General features: G+C 50.5%; 1 protein-coding gene across 1 annotated transcript in view; it reads right to left on the bottom strand.

Moving 5' to 3' along the window:
* LOC112119564 (hydrocephalus-inducing protein homolog) overlaps positions 1-21,928 on the bottom strand; it is a 360,821-nt gene that overhangs the window by 151,926 nt on the left and 186,967 nt on the right. Inside the window, 1 exon segment of the mRNA XM_029912025.1 lies at positions 12,890-13,139. Coding sequence (XP_029767885.1) covers positions 12,890-13,139 — 250 coding nt within the window.

Consider the following 21,928-nt stretch of genomic DNA (forward strand, 5'->3'; position numbering starts at 1 on the left):
GCTGAACTCTCTCCAATTTGTCCACATCCTTTCTATAGTGGGGGGACCAGAACTGGATGCAATACTCCAGGTGTGGCCTCACCAGTGTCGAATAGAGGGGAATGATCACTTCCCTCGATCTGCTGGCAATGCAGCCCAATATGCCGTTAGCCTTCTTGGCAACAAGGGCACACTGCTGACTCATAGCCAGCTTCTCATCTACTGTAATTCAGTTCGGTATTGCCAACCCCAAGCTTTCAAAAATCACAAGCTTGGTTTTAAAATGATTAGACTTTTAAAAATAATAAATGGGAGGTCCTTTCTCTGTCTTTCGGTTTCTGGCCTTTAGGTCACATTCGCTTCACATTTTCAAGCACAAGTCACACTTTGTTTTTTTAAATAAAAGCTGAGATTTCTTTTGTAATGATGTGGCTCCAGCAGCTGGGCCCTTACGAACAACACCAAGTGCTGAAAGACTTGCGATAAAAGTCCAAGAGTTTGCAAGATGGCAAGGGGACTGCCTGCAGCCTGTGTGTCACTTCAGAATTTGCTGCCATCACAGGAGCAAGGGAGTAAGATGTGTTATGGACTCACTTTACTGTGGGTACATCTATACTGCCATCAGGAGTGTAACTGCAGCATGTGTAGACACCCTGGAGCTAGCTTTGATCGAGTGGCAGCGCAGCACAGGCTAGATCAAAGCTGGCTCGGGTATGTCCTACTTCTGGCTTGCAGCGTAGACATGCCCTGGGTGGGAATGTGCTGTACTAGTACTCCGCAGCAGAGCTGGCCCAGTATTTCAGGTGATTCTGTTTGTTGACTTCACCAGCACTGAAGGGAAGAAGAGGAGTGCCTGGAAAATACCTGATTTTGACAGCGATTTCTTTCTCTGTAAATCAGAGCTTACAATGCATGATCAATCAAAATATAAAGATAATGGGAATACACCATGTACGGCAGGCAGGACTGAGGCAAGCCCAGAGCACACACTGGCAGGCACAATAGAGAGAGTTTGTACAAGCACTAAGATGCACAAGGCTGGTTTGCACAAGCATGGAGCACACAACGACAGGCCTGGGAAGCAGCGGTTTATATAGTCATGGATTGCACATCGATTACGCAATCACTGAAAACACAGAAACCAAATGAATGCCTGAGACTTTATCCCTTTTCAAGTTATTTCTAGTGCAAATGATGGGCTTACAATGACATCCCTTGGTGTAACAACTCCATATGATGTTCTATGGCAGGTGGCAAACTAAAAGTAGATTCTCTCCAGTGCTACCTTCCACCATCACCAATCTATCATGCAACAATGCATAAGGTATCTGACCAGCAGGAGTAATTTCCTAGCACTCACAGGGTTCATATCAATTGGTTCTGTAAAGCACAGAATCCTTGCCTGTGATTTGATTCACTGGGAGAGAGGGGTGATTTTTAGGTTTACAGGACTTAAGACTTCTAGGCCACCTGGTGTGCGATTTTATAGGTAAGCAGGGCACTGGAGACGTTAACGTTACATCAACACCTACAAACTTTAGGACTGAAACAGGCTTTTCCAGGCTGCACTGTAACCTTAATGAAACCAACACACACATTTCCCCGGATATCTCCTTTGTTCTTTCATAGACAATCATTTTTGGAAGGATAAACTGTCTAACAGGTCTGAATTGTATGGCTGTGTTAGATAACGTAGGTGGTTGGAGCCTTCTCTAGACAATCTGAAACCTTCTTTTATATTGCCCGTTTAGAGAATGCTAACACATTGGTTGCATTGGTTGCTCCATGGACATGAAAGCTTGGCAAACAGCTTAGCAGAAAAAACCTCACCGTCAGCAAGGTGTTATGCTAAAGGGTGTTTACAAATGAAAGTAAAATAATTTAACATTATATAAAAGTGCACAGAAAAACTCCCATCTCTGTCCCATCTAACTGGGAGTGGACATGACGTGGAAGACAATTTGTACTGACCAACAATTATCACTAAACCATTTTCACTCAGCATGACTATTGAGAACCGTGATATATTTAACATGATAGATTAAGAGGATGTGTCACTTTTTAATAAAACTATTTTAAAAACTAATAATCCCTACCTCTTGCATAGCACTTTTCATCTGTAGATCTCAAAGCACTTAACAAAAAGTCTGCATCATTGTCTCCATTTTACAAATGGGCAAACTGAGGCACAGTGCAGGGCAGTGACTTGCCCAAGGGCACCCAGGAGGAAGCTGGCACTGCTGGGAATAGAACTGGACTGAGCTTTAGTCCAATGCTCTAGCCACACTGCTTCCTACCTGGTTTGAAAATGGCACTTTAAACATTTCCCCATCATGTTTAGCAGTTGTTTAAGTGACATGGATCCAAATTCATTTTACTCGCCAGGCCAGGTCAATATTTTTGCTTCAACTGCCCCAGCCTGGGTTTGACTAAATGAGAGAGAGAGAGAGAAAACCAAAATCTATGTATTCTGGGATTCAAGAACAATTCTGATAGAACTCCGAAAGGTTAGATCAGCAAGACACGAAAGATCAGCCATTTGTTATTTGTCAAGGGGGAGCCAGCACTGAAACAGGCTTAGGGTATGTCTACACTACGAAATTAGGTCGATTTAATATAAGTTGATTTGATACAGTCAACTGTGTATGTCCCCACTTAAGACCATTAGGTCGGCGGAGTGCGTCCACAGTACTGAGGCTAGCGTCGACTTTCGGCGCATTGCATTGTGGGTAGCTATCCCACAGTTCCCGCAGTCTCCACCGCCCATTGGAATTCTGGGTTGAGCTCGCAATGCCTGATGGGGCAAAAACATTGTTGCAGGTGGTTCCGGGTACATGTCGTTGCCCCCCCAGTGAAAGCAACGGCAAAAAATCGTTTCTTGCCTTTTTTCCTGGGTTACCCGTGCAGACGACATACAAGCATGGAGCCCGCTCAGATCACTGTCACCGTACGTCTCCTGGGTGCTGCTGGCAGACGCGGTACAGCAGCAGCTCCTTGCCTTTGCAAGTTAGCAAAGACGATTAGCAGCTGTATTGTACCATCTGCTGCTGTCTCCTGGTTCCTCCTGGCCGGCCTCGGTGAGGTTGGTTGCGGGTGCCTGGACATAAATGGGAGTGACTCCAGGTCATTCCCTTCTTTAAGTTTCATCTAAATGGAGATTCAGTCCTGCCTGGAATATCAGGCAAGCCTACCAAAGAACCAGAGAGGCAAACAGCTGCTCCGGGTCAGAGCCCCAGACATCCCACTTCTATGATGAGCTGCATGCCATTCTAGGGGGTGCCCCTACAACTACCCCACCCCTGTGCTTCCCTCCTCCCTCACCCCTCCCGGTCTACCTTGGCAGTTATCCCATTTGTGTGATGAAATAATAAAGAATGCATGAATTTGAAACAATGACTTTACTGCCTCTGCAAGCGGAGATCAAAGGGGGGAGGGGAGGGTGGTTGGCTTACAGGGAAGTAGAGTGAACCAAGGGGGCGGGTTTTCATCAAGGAGAAACAAACAGAACTTTCACACGGTAGCCTGGCCAGTCATGAAACTGGTTTTCAAAGCTTCTCTGATGCACAGCACGCCCTGCTGCGCTCTAACCGCCCTGGTGTCTGGCTGCGCTTAATCATTTTGTCTTTTAGAATGGAGTTCTGATACCACGGATTCGTCTCCCCATACAGCGATCAGATCCAGTACCTCCCGTTCGGTCCATGCGGGAGCTCTTTTGCGATTCTGGGACTCCATGGTCACCTGTGCTGATCAGCTCGTCATGGTGGCCAAACAGGAAATGAAACTCAAAAGTTCGCGGGGCTTTTCCTGTCTACCTGGCCAGTGCATCTGAGTTGAGAGTGCTGTCCAGCGCGGTCACAATGGAGCACTCTGGGGTAGCTCCCGGAGGCCAATACCGTCGAATTGCCTCCACACTACCCCAAATTCGACCCAGCAGGGTCGATTTCAGCACTAATCCCCTCGTCGGGGAAGAGTACAGATATTGATTTTAAGAGCCCTTTAAGTCGACAAAAATGGCTTCGTCGTGTGGACGGGTGCAGGGTTAAATCGATCTAACGCTGCTAAATTCGACCTAAACTCGTAGTGTAAACCAGGGCTAAGTTACTACCTAAGCAGCAGTGGTTTTGGCTCAACAGTCTCCACTTCCTTATAATATTTTCAGCTCCTGTTTACATAAAAACAATCAATAAGAATCTGCTGGGTTGCAAATATAAACATTAAGAAATGTTTACTTCTCCCTCCCCCCATTCACGGGGGGGAAAGCACTCTGCCAAGTTTCCGACCATAAAGAATATTTAATTCCTTTGCTAAGATAAGATTTGTGTGTTTACCGAACCATGCATTGAAATTCAAACCAGACCACGGAGAGGAAGAAAAGCGCAGCAGCAGCACTGCAGTGAGATTTTAGGTTTCCTGCATCAGTTTTCTATTTGCTGGAATTAATTGGCAGAAGATTTGGTGTTAATGTGAACGCAATGAGCAGTCCCGTGGATATTTCATTGTGACTGAGTATCCATTAACTAGCGGTTAGAAAGCAGTGTTGAGAGAGACTTATTTTAGTCAAAATGTCACCTTGGGGGAGTATTTTGGTTTCATAGACTCATAGACTTTAAGGTCAGAAGGGACCAATATGGTCATCTAGTCTGACCTCCCGCATGATGCAGGCCATAAATGTTGACCCCCCCCCACTTTCCCTTAACTCTGCTGTTGAAGTCTCCAGATCGTGATCTAAAGACTTCAAGTTGCGGAGAATCTTCCAGCTTGCGACCCCTGCCCTATGCTGCGGAGGAAGGCGAAAAACCTCCAGGGCTACTGCCAATCTACCCTGGAGGAAAATTCCTTCCCGACCCCAAATATGGCGATCAGCAGAACCCCGAGCATACAGGCAAGATTCTCTAGCCAGACCCTCATTTTACCAGCGATGGCCATTATTGCCTAATTGATTAATGACACGTTATCCCATCAAACCATTCCCTCCATAAACTTATCTAGCCTAATCTTGAAGCCAGACAGGTCTTTCGCCCCCACCGTTTCGTTCTTTTCTGGAACTGCAGAAAGATTGGGACAGGAGCAGGGACTCCGAATGTTGCTATTGAAAAGAAATGGAACACCTTTGATTCCACATTTACAAGAAAAATTCCTGACTACATTTAAGCAGGGTTATGTATTATGGGTTTGGTTTTCAGCAGCCTTGAGCATCCACAACTCTGCCTGAAGTCCAGGAGACACAGGTGGTCAGCTCTTCTGAAAACCAGGCTTCATCTGTACCTCCACTTCTAATGACCGCAATCAGAGAAAGGTCAGTTTGGTCATTCAGTTCATTCCTCAAGGGTCCTTAAACTACGTTTTCAAATGCTTTATCTGGTGCAGTTTCACATGATTCAAGAAATTGAGCTACCACCGTTAAGAAGCTTTTCCAAAGTCTAAGAAATCTCACTGCTCGCAAATGCAAAATTATCCTTCACTCAGTTCCATCCCATTTCTCCTCATTAAACCCCCTTTAGATCACTCTACAATTCCTCAGCCCCAACGGTGTTTAAATCCTTTAGATGCTTCTCTAGAGTTCATTTTACCTTTGGGCTGCCATTTGGTCAAACCATAGGTATTGTGGGAACAGAGATGATATGTGGGGAGGCATGCAGGGTAACATGCCCCCCCAGATTTCTGCCCTCCATTTAGCAGAGGTTTTCAAACGGTGGGGTGCATCCCACTGTTTGAAAACCATCGCCTCCTGCCAGGAGCTGGCAGATTGATAGCTGGTGGGAGCCGCCCAGCCTGCTTGGGCCCCTGGTTCTCCATGCTGTGGGAGCTGGGGCAGTGGCTGGCTGCCCAGCAGCCCTCCCTGCCCTGCTTCCCAAGCTGGGCCCCCTCTGCACAGCTGGGCGCTCCCCAGGCAGCGCGGGCAGCACAGCTCCAATCTGTGCCTTTGACATGCTTTTGCCTCTCCCCTGAAGGAGCCCAGCACTGGCCAGTGATAGCCCCCCTACAGCCAGCCCCTGCCCGTGGAGCCCGGCTCCATGAGACACTCCCCGAGGCGCTCGCTAGCTGCTGCCTGGCACTCCTGGCTCTACTCCTGTTCCTTCAGAGGCAAGGTATCAGGCAGTCACGTGCCCCTCAGAAACTTTACATTGTGCCCCCCCTCCACTATCAGGAGTTTCGCATCATCTCTGTACAAATTTCCATTGACTTTACTGGAGTTACTCTGGATTTACACCGGGGTAATCAATAGGAGAATCTGACCCATGTAGTTCTCTTCCTTCCTTGCGCTTCACATATCAGTTACCTGACCCAATGAAATTACAGACTGCCCATCTACTGGGAAAAGAGGTGCTTCTAAATCAGTCTTCAGCCAAAGGTCTCTACTAAACAAATGATCATGACTCCAATAATAAATACAATGTAATGTCTTTTGTTAGAAATAAACCAATCCATAATTGGGAGGATGTTATTTAAAGCAATTACAATCTTATCAATTACTTCAAATCACTCCTAAAGATATCTGATGGTATCTATTTCTATAAATCATAACAAAGAGTGAGTGATGTGTCTGAATAGCACAGTTCACATCAGAGATCTGGACATCGGCTATTTAATTGCATACATTTCTCATGCCAGATCTTTAGTATACAGGTCTATCGCATCTTACGCGCATTTAACATGCGCGATTTCAACTTTACGCGGTCGGCAAAAACAAAAAAAGAGAAAAACAACAATTTTAATACTATACCTGTAGTGCGGGTGATTTTGCCCGCCATTGAACTCAATGGGGTTTTGGCTATACGCGGTTTTCGCTTTACGAGTTAACTGCAGAACGGAACCCCCGCGTAAGATGAGACAGACCTGTAATTCACAACAGGTCCAATCTTGACAGGTGTTCAGCCACCTCAATTTCCACTGAGAGTGCTGTACCTCTCAGCATTGGGCCCTGGATAATAGGCTAGATCACTGCATTCAAGCACAGGAACAGGTCATCAGGGGTGGCTCCTAGTCTCTTGAAATCAGTGGCAAAGCACCTGCTGACTTCAATGGGGCCTAATTCTCTCAGGCACCAATTCAATGAACCAGCCCTCATCAGCAGATCACCTAAGCATGTGCTTAACTTTAGTTGACTTATGAATGTGACTTATGCATGTGCTTAAAGCTAAGCACAGATGTAAGTGCTTTGCTAAATAAGATGGACCTAAGCACATGCTAAACTGCTTAGCTGTAAGCCCTATTCTGTGAAGTGGTATGTATCCTTAGGTCCCCATGACGTCAATGGTAGGTGAAGGACCCTCTGCATCTCACAGAACCAGGCTCAAGAGTACAGATGTAGCAGTGTGTCTAACCACTGAACCACACTGCAATTGGACTGAAATGAGCATTCTGGAGATTGCAGGACAACTATTTTTAAAAAAACACCACTATACAGGGGCTTGGTTTTTCGCTTGGGATACTGCTATGCCATTTGGGGCTGGGTTACTGATCCTCCCCCTCTGCGGTGGTGCATCTTGGGAACAGTGCAGCAAGAGAGGGGGGAGCTGAAATAAGAACCACTAGGTCTACATCTACACTGCAATCACGAGATGTGTCTGCAGCTGGAGTAGATATACCCAAGCTAGCTAGCTCTGGTGCCAGAGCAGTGAAGCTGTGGCAGCACAGGCTTCAGTGCAGGCTGTACCTGGAACCCTGGGTAATTAGCCCTGCATTGAAGCCTGTGCTGCTGCAGCGTTGCTGCTCCAGGAGCCGAGCCAGCGAGTTTAAAGCTAGCTCAGGTATTTCTACATGAGCTGCAATCACATCTCGATTGCAGCAGCCATACCCATGTCTCGAAGCCAGGGAATGTTACACCATCTTTTATCCTCTACGTTTGTGACATCTGTCGCCTGTGCTCACTTTTCAGACTTGGTTAGCAACATCTTCCGAGCAGGACACTCATTTTGACAGGATTGTTTAATGTTTATAATTGACAGAGAAGGCAGGAAAATACAAAAACCAAAACTATGAAGAAAAAACAGGAGCATTAAATGCAATATACTCTTTAGGGTCAGGCTCTGAAGTGAACTAAGCAGGTACTACATTACAACATAGTCCCAGTGTACATTCTGATATCCAGAGCTGATACCTTGTTCAGAATAAGTCGAGTTCTACTCAGAAGCAGGTACAACCGACAGATTTAGGGCCAAATTCAGTTCTTGCTGTGATTTATATACCCCCTGAAGCCCCACGTACATTATTAATTTAACCTTAAGTTTACTTATGACTAAAGGACAGGTATACAGCACAATTCATTTACTTCCCACTTTAGCATGACACAGTAAAACATCCTGCAACATAAGGGTTTGTGGTCTGTGGGTCTGATCCTACAAACTCTTATTCACAGAAACAATCCCACTGAATTCAAGGGACTCAGGTGAGTCTGCTGGACTGGCCCTAATCCACGCTAGGTGAAACCAAGACATAGGAGGACAGTTCAGGAAAGATGATGGGTGGGTGGATAGGTTAATAATCAAGAGAAAGGAGGAGGTTTTGTGTGGAAAGGTGGTTTTCAGGGAGGCGGAGTAAAGATGCTTGGTGATCAAGAGCAGGATAACTGTTCCAAGCCTAAGGGTAGCATGAGAGATGGCACAAAGCAGGCAGGGGCAAGGACAGAAACACTTATGTATGTTTACATTGAGTCAGAGGCGTGACTATAGCACTGTAACATACCCAAGCTCGCTCTGATCCAGCTGGCTTGGATAACAATAGCGGTGCAGCTGCCGCAGCACTGGCAGTAGCATGGGCTAGCCACTCAAGTACTTGCCCAGGCTCATGGGTGGACTTGTACAGGCCATGCTGCCGTGGCTTTGTTGTTGCTGGAGCTATCTAGATCCATGCACATGCTGCAGGGCCACCTCTGATTGCACCGTAGGTATAACCTAAGGTAAAAGGATTGGGGAGAAGACAGGGAGCGAGATTGGGAGCAAGAAGGAAACAGAGCAAAGACAGAGCAGGAGGCAAATGAGTAAACAAGCAACACTCCATGCTACAGCCTGATTCTCCGGGATGCTGAGCACACACAGTTGCCATTGATTGCAGTTAGCTGCAGGCGCTCAGCACCTCTAAAAATCAGGCCATAGGTTTAGTTAACATTCAGACTGTGGCAAACCTACAAGAGTCTCACCCCAGAAATTACCTGATCCTTCCACAAGTTCATGTTTAGGGAGATTTTTTCATAGGGGAGAAAGTTATAGTTACTCTTGTGAGAACAGAGTGGCTGTAGATGACATTAATTAGGCACTGTCTATTATTACTACTATACTAGGCAGAGCAAAAGGGCTCCTTCAGACACCATATGCCTCCGAGGGCTCTATTCTAGGCTTCTCTCTACTATGCAGACTAAAAGGAAAGCAAAAGCTTCAAAGAATAGTTACTAACCTTTTGTAACTGTTCTTCGAGCTGTGTTGTTCATGTCCATTCCTCGTTAGGCATGTGTGCGCCGCGTGCACCGTTAGAGATTTTTCCCTAAGCTGTATCCATCGGGCCGGCCCTAGCACCCTCTGGTGTCGCGCACTTATGCACCATTATAAGGGAGGCCACCGGCCCTGCACCCTCTTAGTTCCTTCCTGCCAGCTAACTCCGAGAGAGGGGCGGGTGGTTGTGGGGGTGGAATGAACATGAACAACAGATCTCAAAGGACAAGTTACAAAAGATTAGTAACTGTTTTTTCTTCTTTGAGTGCTTGCTCACGTCCATTCCATGTTAGGTGACTCCCAAGCAGTACCCCAGGGGGTGGGCTCAGAGTTCATGGACATGTTGACTGCAATACCACTCTCCTGAATCTGGCGTTGTCCTGGGCCTGTTGGGTGTTGGCGTAGTGGGATGTGAAGGTATGTACCCATGACCAGGTTGCAGGCCTGCAGATGTCCTGGATTGGGACCTTTACTTGAAACGCTGCTGAGAAATCCTGGGCTTTTGTGGAGTGAGCATTTAAGATGGCCAGAGGCAGGACATTTGCCTGCCACTTGCAAGCCTGAATACAGGTGATTATCCAGGACGAGACCCTCTGGGCTGATACAGGAAGCCCTCTCATCCTTTTTGCTATTGCTACGAAGAGTTGCATGGATTTGGAGAAGGGTTTAGTCCTCTCAGTATAGAAGGAGAGGTCACACCTAATATTCAATCAGTGAAGATGCTGTTCCTCAGAGTTCTTGTGAGGCATTGGGAAGAAGACTGGCGGGAAAATGGCCAGTTGCTATGGAATTGTGACACCTCCTTTGGCAGGAAAGCCAGGTGAGGGCACAGATGGACCTTTTCCTTGAAGAACACTGCATAAGGCGGTTCTGACATAAGGGCCTTGATTTCAGAGACCCTTTAGGCACAGGTCATTGCCACCAAGAACACAAGGTTCCAAGAGAGAAGCAGCAGGGGGCACAATGCTAATGGTTCAAAGGAAGGACCCGTGAGTCTCAACAGAACCAGGTTTAAGGCCAATGGGGAGATCCGCTCGCGGACCTGAGGATAGAGCCTCTCCAACCCCTTGAGAAACCATACCATTGTCTCGTGGGAGAACATTGACCTGCCATTCACGGGTGGATGGAAGGCTCAGATTGCTGCTAAGTGCACCTTGATAGACATGAGGGCCAGGCCTTGCTGCTTTAAATGGAGCAAGTAGTTCAAGACAGACAGAAGGGAAGATCAAGTTGGAGAGAGAGAGAGAGAGAGCGCTCATTGAGATGCCCATATTGAGAAGTGCTTCCACTTGGCCAGGTAGATAGCCCTAGTGGATGGCTTCCTACTACTTAGCAAAACCTGCCAAACCTGTTTCAAACAGGCCTATTCTTCTGGGTTCAGCCATGTAGCAACCATGCATTTAGGTGCAGGGAAGCAAGGTTTGGGTGAAACAACTAGCCATGCAGAGACGCCAACTTTCCACTTAACCCGGGGGTGCTTGACTCCTGCTCTGCCCCAGGCCCTGCCCCCATTCCACTCCTTCCCCTAAGGCCCCACATCCGCCCCACCTCTTCCTGCCTGTGCTCTGCCCCGCCCTGCTCCCTCCCCCAAGTGTGCCCCACCCTTACTCCTCCCCTTCTCCCCCAGTGCCTCCTGCATGCCACTGAACTGCTGATCACCAGGGCGGCGGGAGGCATTGGAGGGGAAGGGGAAGTGCTGATCGGCGGGGTCCACTGGCAGGCAGGAGGTGCTGGGGGGGAGGGGGAGGAGCTTATCGGTAGGGCTGCTGGTGGGTGCTGAGCATCCACTGTTTTTTTCCCCCATTCCCACGGAGTCAATGCTGATGCATGGTCTTGCAAGATTAGGTCCAGACAGAGTGGGAGTGAGTGGAGCTGCTACTGATAGATCCAGGAGCGTGCTGAACCAGTGTTGACATGGCTGTGCCGGGGCTATCAAAATAACCCTCACCTTGTGAACCAGAGTAAATGGGGGGAAAGTGTAGAATAGGAGCAGGGAGCAAGAAAGCATCGGAGATGGAGCCCAGGCTGTGCCTGCGCAGTGAGCAAAACTGATGGCATTTCCTGTTCTGATTGGTCGTGAACAGGTCCACCTCTTGGTGAAGTGACCACTCTTGGTGAGAGGAAAAGGATCTGCTGAGGTGATCTACCAGTGCGTTCCGGGCTCCCAGGAGATGACACACCTTATGGTGAATGGAGTGCTTTGCGCAGAAGTCCCATAGACGGATGGCCTCCTGACATAGGGCTGAAGATCGAACCCCTCTCTGCTTGTTGATATAGAACATGGCCACAGTATTGTCTGTCAGGACTTGCACCACCCCACCTGAGATCTGGGGAAGGAACACTTGGCATGCTAAGCATACTGCCTTGAGCTCCCTGACGTTTATGTGCAGGCAGAGTTCTTCTTGGGACCAGAGGCTCTGAGTCCTGAGGTGGGATCCCCACCCTAGGTCTGATGCATCCGAGACTAAAGATACTGATGGTTGTGGGATAACAAAGGGCGCCCCCATCATTATCAACCTGGGTCTTTCCATGAGTACAGGAAGGCGAGGACCAGGGGAGGAACTGTGAGCACTGAGTCCAGATGTTGTCTGCTCGGGGAGTATACTGAAGCTAGCCACATCTGGAGGGGCCTGAGGTGCAACCTTGCATGCTGAACCATGTAAGTACATGCAGCCATGTGCCCCAGTAGCTTGAGGCAAACCCGAGCTGTCATAACTGGGTGGACCATGACTTTAGATATTAGGTCCAGTATAGTCTGGAATTGGGTCTCCGGTAGGAAGGCCCTGGCTTGGGTCAAGTCGAGTACCAGCCCAATCAATTCTATTCTCTGAGCTGACTTGTTAATTTATCAGCAGGCCCAGAGCTCTGAAGGTGGTTAGACTGTGCTGATGCTGTTCTGTACTTGAATCTCTGACCGACCCTTGATCAGCCAATCACTGAGGTACAGGGAGATTGGACTCCATGGTCTGCAGAAGGCCACTACTACCACCAGGCGCTTTGTGAAAACCCAGGGGGCTGCAGACAGGCCGAATGGGAGAGCAGTGTATTGGTAGTGGCGTTGATTCACAATGAATCTGTTAAATCTTCTGTGGCCAAGGAAGATAGACATGTGAAAGTATGCATCCTTTAAGTCAAGGGCAGCATACCAGTACCATGGATCCAGGGAGGGAATGATGGAGGCCAGGGAGACCATGCGGAACCTCAGTTTCTTGAGATATCTGTTGAGGCAATGCAGGTTCAGAATGGGCCAAAGGCCGCCTTTGGGATTAGGAAATATGAGGATCAAACCCCTTCCCTCTCAAGTCTTGCAGAATCTCCTCATGGCCCCCATTCATAGGCGCGATTCTTCCCAAAAAGTCCAGTTTCTTGGTGTCCTTTTGTTTGGGGGCATCGCTTGACTGGCACTGCCTGTCCCTTTCGTTGGCTGCTGACATCACCCGTGACCTTGGAGGGGTGTGTGTGAAGTATTCAAACCCACTCACTGGCACATAATATTTCTTCTCTGATCTCTTTGAGGCGCGGGGCAGAGAAGAAGGAGTTTGCCACAGGACCTTGACCGGACCCATCACAGCCTCACTGATGGGCGAGGCCACCTTGGAGGGAGCTGCTGCAGACTGAATGTCAAAGCTGTGGGATGATTCCTTAAACTCCTCAATCTGTAGCCCCAGGTTAGCTGCTATCCGCTTCAGGAGGTCCTGATGGGCCCTGAAATCGTCCTGAGGAAGCAGGCTACTAGGTCCCACGACAGCCTCATCTGGAGAGAATGAAGAGCCAGCTTGCACTGGTGGAGGGGCTCCTTCCTCTTTCTCAGCCTCAACAACTTCCATCTCCTGAACGTCTGTCCTGGGCTCTGTACCAGAGGCGGGGTCCGGTGCTGAGCAGGAAGAGCAGTAGCCTGCCTCTCAGAAACCACCAAGTCAGAATGATGGGAGGGAGGACCTGGTACCGGGGAAACCCCCCAGGAGTTCCAGTAAGACCACTGCATTGACCAGTGACCCGCTGGCCAGGTGCTGGTGGGGGAACCAGCACTGAAGTCCAGTGGTGCATAAGCTGGGTGGTGACTCTAGGTTGCACATAGGGGTCCCTTTTAGACTCAGAAGAGGAGTCTTCTCTCAGAGACCACGGCAGAGAGGTACCTGTCTCTGTTTCCATGCCGTGCTGGTGGTCCGGGGACCGGCAGCAAACCGGAGATAATTGGAACATGGGGATCAGGGCTGGCTTGCCTCTGGAGCAGGGGTGAGCAAACTACGGCCCACAGGCCAGATCTGGTCCACCAGCCATTTTAATCCGGCCCTCGAATTCCTGCTGGGGAGCAGGGTCTGGGGCTTGCCCCGCTCCGGTGCTCAGCTGGGGAATAGGGTCGGGGGCTGCACCATGCGGCTTCCCGAAGCAGCGGTATGGCCTCCCTCTGGCGCTCCAGCCGGGGAGCAAGGTCGGGGGCTGCTCCACGCGGCTCCCGGAAGCAGCAGATGGGCCCTCTGCAGCTCCTACCCGTAGAGGCAGACAGCGGGCTCTGCTCTGCATGCAGCCCCTGCCCCAAGCACTGCCTCATCGCAGCTCCCATTGGCCGGGAACCGCGGCCAATGGGAACTGCAAGGGCGGTGCCTGCGGACGGGGCAGCATGCAGAGCCACCTGGCTGCACCTCTGCGTAGGAGCCGGAGAAGGGACATGCTGCTGCTTCTGGGAGCCACTTGAGGTAAGCGCTGCCTGGAGCCTACACCCCTGAGCCTCCCCCCCGCTCCCCAACCCCCTGACCCAGCCCTGATCCCCCTCCTGCCCTCCAAACTCCTCAATCCCAGCCCAGAGCACCCTCCTGCACCTGAAACTACTCATCCCCAGCCCCACCCCAGAGCCCGCACCACCAGCCGGAGCCCTCACACCCCCCACATGCCCCAGCCCTGATCCCCCTCCGAACCCCTCGGTCCCAGCCCAGAGCACCCTCCTGCACCCCAAACCCCTCAGCCCACCCCAGAGCCTGCACCCCTAGCTGGAGCTCTCACCCCCCCCATATGCCCACCCCAGCCCGAACCCCCCTCCTGCACCCTGAACTCCTCATTTCTGGCCCCACCCCGGAGCCCTCACCCCCAACCAGAGCCCTGACCCGCTCCTGCACCCCAACCCCAATTTTGTGAGCATTCATGGCCCACCATACAATTTCTATTCCCAGATGTGGAAGTTTGCGCACCCCTGCTCTAGAGGGTGCCAGGAGGCCCAATGCCAGGAAGGAACTCAATGCTCCTTGCTCCTTCCTGCTTCTGGTCATCGGAGCTGGCAGGTGTCCCATCGGAGTTTGGGGGACCGGGAGAGACAGTAAATCCCTGGCCACTTGAAAAGCCTCCAGGGTTGATGGGAAAGTCAGATCGCTGGTGCCACAGTGGCTTCCGAGTGTCGGCGGAGGGTCTTGCACCGGACTCAACGCTCTGGACGGAGTCAATACTGCCATCCTGAGATCAGGCGTGGAAGAGTGGCCTGGCACAAGTCTCACTGTGCTTCCTTCCCCCCACTTGTTCGGTTTTTGCACCAGCGAGCGCTCCCTGTCAGTGCACTGCTTTTTGTGCTTGTTCCTCAGCAGTGGAGATGGTGAACGGTGCCGGGAAGAGCTTGGGGAAGGGCTTCGCACTGACGCCGAAGTGTTTGGTGCCAAATCAGAGCAGCTTGGCTCTGAGGCAGATCTGAGGGCAGCTTCCATCAGGATAGCCTTCAACCTGATGTCTCTGTCTTTTTTTAGTAAGGGGTCTGAAGTCCCGACAGATCTTGCACTTGTCCCTCACTTGAGTTTCCCCCAAGCCCTTCAAGCAGCTGGAGTGCGGTTCGCTCACAGGTATAGGTTTGTCACAGGAAGCACAAGGTTTGAAGCCGGGGGACCAGGGCATGCCTGGCCCCTGGGGCGAAGACATCCGTCGACGATAGGGACTAACTATGTACACTAACACTAATTACACTAACTATATACACGAAACTATGATAAACTAAGAAACTAAAAGTTATAGTCCAAAAACAACTGGGAAGAAACCTTGCTAAAGCAAGAAGCGTCATTCCAAGCAGCCATCACAGGCAGTAAGAAGGAACTGAGAGACTGCGTGGCTGGCTGTGCCCCTATACTGGTGCATTCGTGCGCAGCACCAGAGGGCACTAGAGCTGGCTCGATGGATACCACTAAGGGGAAAATCTCCGGCAACGGTGCACATGGCATGCACACACCTAACATGGAATGGACATGAGTCAGCACTCAGAGAAGAACCATGCTGACATAGTCAAAATTATCACTGGAGGGGTCTTGAACCGACAAAGCACGTTAGTTCTTCCACCCGTGCTGCTGGCAATCCTCCTCTGTGAACACCAGATTGGTGAATGAAACTGCACAACAGTTGTGCCTTTGTTTTCTGCTTAGTGTATTTTTGCTCTCAGCAGACAGCAGCTGATGGCAGTTAATAAGAGAGAGGAATCAGTTCTCTGCTAATATCTGCAATGTGGGGAATTCCCCTGGTCCCTCACAGCTCTACATGTTCATTGTGAAGGTACTAACTAGACTACAGACTAGTAGCTACCTAGTGTCAAACTCACATCATAGGCTCTTTGGGGCAGGGATTGCATCTTCTTAAGAGGACATACAGCCCTGAGCACAATGGGGCCTTGAACCCCAGTGGGCCCTTCAGGATCTACCCCAATGCACATAAGACATTTAATAACAATAATAAATAGCATGACAGGCAGAACCCAACTATAGTCAATGGAGATGCAGCATTTAAACCAAGGCTGAATTTGGTCTGCAGAAAGTGTCATCCTCAGGGAACGCTTGCTGCCTGACAGCCCTTCCTCTGACTAGCTCCCCACCCTGGCTGAGCAGACTCCTCTGAGGCAGGGGAATGTATTTTCACTTCTCTGTGCTCTACACCGCAATCTGCAGGTGGGATTGAGGAGGAGCTGAGAGACCTTTAAGGACAACGCAAGACCTGATTGCTGTTGTTTCCTTTTCCCCAGCTGGTGCCCTCTTCTACAGGACTCTGCTGTCTGATAAAAGCAGAAGGAATGGTGCTATGAGCCTCAGGGACTGTGTGCACAACACTGCTCACTACTACCGGACTGCAGCCAGGAGACAATTGTCTGAGCCTTGCCTTTTTATGGGTACAAAGGTCAGCCTCTCCCATGGCTACACTCTCTGTGCCCCTTTGCTTTAAAGAGCTGAAGGGTCTTCTCTCTTTGCATCCAGCTGCCTACCGCACCAAGACAAAAATCTGTAGACTAATGGCAATGTATCCCCTAAGCCCTGAAGTTCTCAGCTGGGATGTTTTAATAGGCTTTCCCAATGTTTATGAATCCTAATGACCACTCCGTTTTCTCCCTTGGCAAGGACAATATACCTGCTTCAAACAGCAGCATGGAAATCAATGCTTCTGCGATACAGCTAGAGCAGTGGTGCCCAAACTTTTCCTGTCGCGCCCCCCATTACCAGTAATGGAATCTGTCTGCATTCTCCCCCCTCCGCACAGTCGGCTCAGCAGAGGAGCTTAGGCTGACGGCGGAGCTGGAAGCAGAACTGGGGATGGGAGAGGAGCTAGGGGCTAGAGGCAGAGCAGGGATGGGGATAGGTGGAGCGGAGCTGTGGCTGGGGGCAGAGCAGGGCTGGGTGGCTCTCCCTCCCCCCACTCTCCATGGGGGCTGGCCCAGGCCCCACCATGCACCACCCCGAATGTTCCTCTGTGCCCCATAGGGAGGCACGTCTCATAGTTTGGAGACCACTGAGCTAGAGGGAAAACAATAAAGGCAGCTCTTAAGGTGAGAGTTTAGTATTTTCCAGGATGGATAAGTGACATAGCTAAATAAAAGATTATTTTTGATAGGGTCTTTCATACAAACTGGGAGCTTAGCTGGTGTATACTGCCATAGCAACATTAACTTTGATGTTGCTATGCTGTTTTTCATCAGCTTAGCTTCTGGCCCTGGATCTCAAAACATTTTGTTCATTTAAATAATCCATGACATCACAGACCACCATTTTAAAGTCTAAACCTGATTTCTTTTAAACACCCTTTGCATGGGTAGGTTCCATGACACTACTCCTAGGGGAATTCTGCGCCACTGCGTGTGCGCAGAATTCATGTCCCCTGCAGATTTCTTTGCTTCCCCGCAGAAAATGACTTTCTGATGGGGAAGCAAAGGGAATCCGCAAGAGCGGTCAAGTGTCGCTCCCCAGCAGTGTGGGTGAATCGTTTCAGGTGCCAGGAGCAGCTAGCAGAGAGGTAAATCACTGGAGGGGAGGGCTGGGGATGCCCCAGCCAGTGGCTTCTACCCAGCTGCTAGTCCCGGCTGGGCTGGGGAGGACAGGACTTCCTCTTCCCCTGCAAGGAATGGCCACGGCTAGGTCAGATCCACCCCCAGAAACCTCTCTGGCTGCAGGAAGCTCCACACCCCTCCACTTCCTGCCTCCATCGCTCCTCAGCTGTGGGAGGAGGGGTCACTGCACAGGGAGCTGCTCCCCCATCCGCCCAACCCCCGTGCATCTGGAACCACCTCATATCCAGATTGCCCCACCAAACCTCACCCCTTGCACCCAGAACCTCCCCCACTGAGCCCCTTGCACCTTAAACCCACACCCCGACAAGCCTCACCCTCTGCATCGAGTCCCCCTGCACCTTGACCCCCCACTGAGCCCCATCTCCCTGCCTCCGGACCCCACCCCTGCACCCAGACCGCCACCCCACTTGCACATGGAGCACTCCGACAAGCCCCCCGCACCCAGACCCCACCCCACTGAGCCACAGCAAGCCAGGACCCAGACCCGCACCCCATGAAGCCAGCACCCACTCCCACCACTGAGCCCTCCACACCCTGACCCGCCCCCAACGAGCCCCAACCATCTTCACCTGGACTCCCTGCAGAGTCCCAGTACCTCTGCACCCAGTACCCCCCCACGAGCCCGCTCATCCAGATCCTCCACACCCAGGCCCCTCCCAAGCTGCCTGGACCCAGACTGCTCCACACAGAACCCTATCACCCCACACCTGGATCGCCTCACACTAAGGCCCCTCCACACTGCTGGGCTGAGCCTGCCTGCCTACATCTAGTGTGCTTGGCATGGAGGGGCAGGGCCCTGGGGTGTTTCTGGGGCAGGTCTGGCCCATGCCCTGTGTCAGGGTTGGGTGCAGCCTCACCACCGAATCTGTGTCTGGAGGGGTGGGCTGAGGGTGATCTCCCACCTCTGTGCCTGTGCTCCCATTGCCAGACTGAAGCCTCCACATTTATTTGACAAATAAAATTTGCAGAATTTTAAAATATTGTGTGCAGAATTTTTAATTGTTTGGTGCAGAATGCCCTCAGGAGTAATGACAGGCTGCACAAATGCTAGTATGTGGGAAATGGCACATGGTGGGAAAAATGAATTGCTAAATTGTGGCAATTAGGGGGATGGCATTTATAATTGCCAAAAGCACTTGTATAAGCTGAATGTATTGTATTGAGCTCTCTCTGCTCCGGTGCTATTGGTACATAGTACCAGTCACTTTGGGTGACTCACTCAAAGCAGCAGCCAGCAAGCCTTAACTCCTCCCTTACTCTCTGTCACAAAGGTTATCTTGTAGCTTGTGTTCCCCTGTGCTGCTGATTCCTTCATTGGTCAGCCCCATCAGTATCTCTGCCTTATGCTGCATGCCTGTTGGACTAAATTTGGGTATTACTTCTGCTCTGAGCTGGGCCCACCTCCTGCTTCCTCATTAATATATGTGGATGACAGAGCTCCAGCACATAACTGGTAGATCCCTTCAGAATGGGAACCACATGGCTGAATTTCATGGTGAATATTCTCTCTGACTGTGACAGTCTTCTCACCTGCCCTAAAAGCATCTGATAGGATCCTGAGGTACTTTACAAACAAACTGAGATGCACACTATAAAGGGAGCACTTCACCCACCAAAGGCTACCACCTCTGGGGTGAAAAGCCACAGTGTTAACAGAAGTAAGTCACAGGAGCATCTGTGTCGCTTTCTTGGGATGAGCCAAGAAAGAGAACACTTGATGGCAACAGGAAGATTATTTTTCAGTGGTCTAGGGTATAAGATTCCTGAGCCCATCTCAACAGAACTCAGCCCCATATCCTCAAAAGTATTTCAGGCACCCAATTCAGATAGAAATCAATGGGAATTAGGTACCTAAAATACCTTTGAGGATTGGTTCGAAGTCACAATTATCCATAGGGATCTGCAGCCATACCGCCTTGTGCTATGATGGTACTGTCTGAGCTCACAGGCTACCTGGGCTGTGCTGAGGCAGTCCTTAGATGGCAAACCATTGATGGTAGGTGCTGTAGGGTGCACCTTGCCCACTCAGGACTGCTTATTTCTTTTTAAAGTGTATTTACTTTTGATTAGACATAAATCAGAACCAAAATCTCAGGTTCAAACACTCCCAAACTGAGGGTTATAGAAATCTGGATCCAAATTCCATGGCTTGGCCCCATCTCTAAGCCTTTAATAGCACTCAGATACTACAGTGATAGGTATCAGAGGGGTAGCCGTGTTAGTCTGGATCTGTAAAAAGCAACAGAGAGTCCTGTGGCACCTTTAAGACTAACAGATGTATTGGAGCATAAGCTTTCGTGGGTGAATGCCCATGACATGCATCCGACGAAGTGGGCATTCACCCATGAAAGCTTATGCTCCATCCGACGAAGTGGGCATTCACCCACGAAAGCTTATGCTCCAATACATCTGTTAGTCTTAAAGGTGCCACAGGACCCTCTGTTGCTTTTTACAGTGATAGGTGTGATATAGAAACCAGAATAGAGTAGACCAGAATAAGATGAAAGAATATCAATAATGAAGGGAACAGCATTCTTGGACAGAATGATGCCAGAGGATCTGAGTAGCTCTCCAGCACCAAATACTCAGCGCGATTTATAGTACTGGGGCACATACTGCAGGAGATACCAAGACGAAGTGGGGAGAGGGAAAGAAACCACTTGGAAAATAAGACAGGGCAGGTCTGGAAGATTGGGATACCCTCAGTGTCATTGCTTCACACAACGGGGAAGGTCAATGAGCAAACAGAAGCAAATACCATATCCTGCCATAGAGATTTCATCGACAGCACATGTAGTTAGTGCGCAGACAGAAAAAAGAAGGGAAAGAGACAGCAATGATTCCTAAATCGATGCCAATGCCTGAGCTCAGCTCTGATAGATACCACAGCACACTGCTCCCAACAGCTGAAATCAACATTGTGTCATAAATAACCAATAGTGTTACCCCAGTCAGAATCATGCAGAGCACAGCCTCTGAGTTTCAGTCTTATATAAACAGAGAATGAGCAACAGCCGTCTACTTAATACAGGGATAGCGGCATTTACATGTGGGAAATTTCAGTCTGCAGTGGAATTGTACTGAAGTTTCAAATATGAAATAACCATTAAGAAATTCATTCAGAGAGCAAAGAAAAAAAAGTCTAATTCTCTCTGGCTCAACTGGTTCTCCCATCACTTGCAGTGTCTGCAGTAGTCACTGGCACAAGAGAGGAGAAAAGTCACCATACATCTAAGTGGCATCATAGTCGTCGCATTCTAAATATCTAAAAATAGGAGTGTGGTGAGGCGGTGTGGCTCCCCACTGCCCCGGAGTGGGAAGAGCCCATCCGGATGCCGGAGTGGGCGGAGCTAGGGAGCTCAGAGCCCACCCCTCAGAGGGTCAGGCGGCGACCCGCAAGTATAAAGGCTCGCCCTCAGAACTCAGTAAAGCCTGAGCCACCGGAGAGGCCAGACGCCTCCAGCCTAGCTCGTGACTGAGAAACTCCGTGGCCCAAGGCGGCCACCAGGACTGGCTGGGCCTGCCCTGCGCCCGCTACCCAGAGGAGTTGCCGGGCCTCCCGCTTGCCTATTACCCAGAGGAACCCATGGTACTGGACCCCCAGAGGACAACACCCTGACCCAGGTATGACCCGAGGGGGAGGTAGGAAGTAGCCCGGGGGCAGCCGACCCTAGTCTGGCTGCAGCACTGCCAGAGCCCATGTCAGTGTGTTGCGACCAGGATCCCCACTGACAGCAGCGGGTCTTCTGCCACTGCTAGGGCCCCGGGCTGGGATGCAGTGGAGTGGGAGGGCCTGCGTCCCCCCCGCCACCCAACCCGTGGGTGGCCGTCTCCCCTTCTCCCAGGCCTGAGGAGGCTTGGGCCTATTGCTATTGCTCAGCCCTGCCTGAGGGCCGAAGCCTTTGACTCTTTGCTGCCCTGCCCTGACCCAGGGCCTGGGCTCCCAACCGTTTGTACTTACTGCTCAGCCCTGCCTGAGGGCCTGAGCTCCTGACCCAGTGTTGCCCCGCCCTGACCCAGGGCCTGGGCTTACAGTATTTGTTCCTGTTACAGCAAGGGCTGCCGAGGGAGACCCCGCAGCCAGACTAATTCCCCAACATCAACGGTGTGTAGTGAGCCGGTGTGGCTCCCCGCCACCCCGGAGAGGGTCGAGCCCCGGCAAACCCTTGTACAAGGAGAAGGAGAGAACAGCAGCACAGTCACTGCCACCAGCTAACTGCAGACC

The sequence above is a fragment of the Terrapene carolina genome, unplaced genomic scaffold, assembly GCF_002925995.2.
Source record: "Terrapene carolina triunguis isolate 2854851 unplaced genomic scaffold, T_m_triunguis-2.0 Scaffold165, whole genome shotgun sequence".
Classification (NCBI taxonomy): Eukaryota; Metazoa; Chordata; order Testudines; family Emydidae; genus Terrapene; species Terrapene triunguis.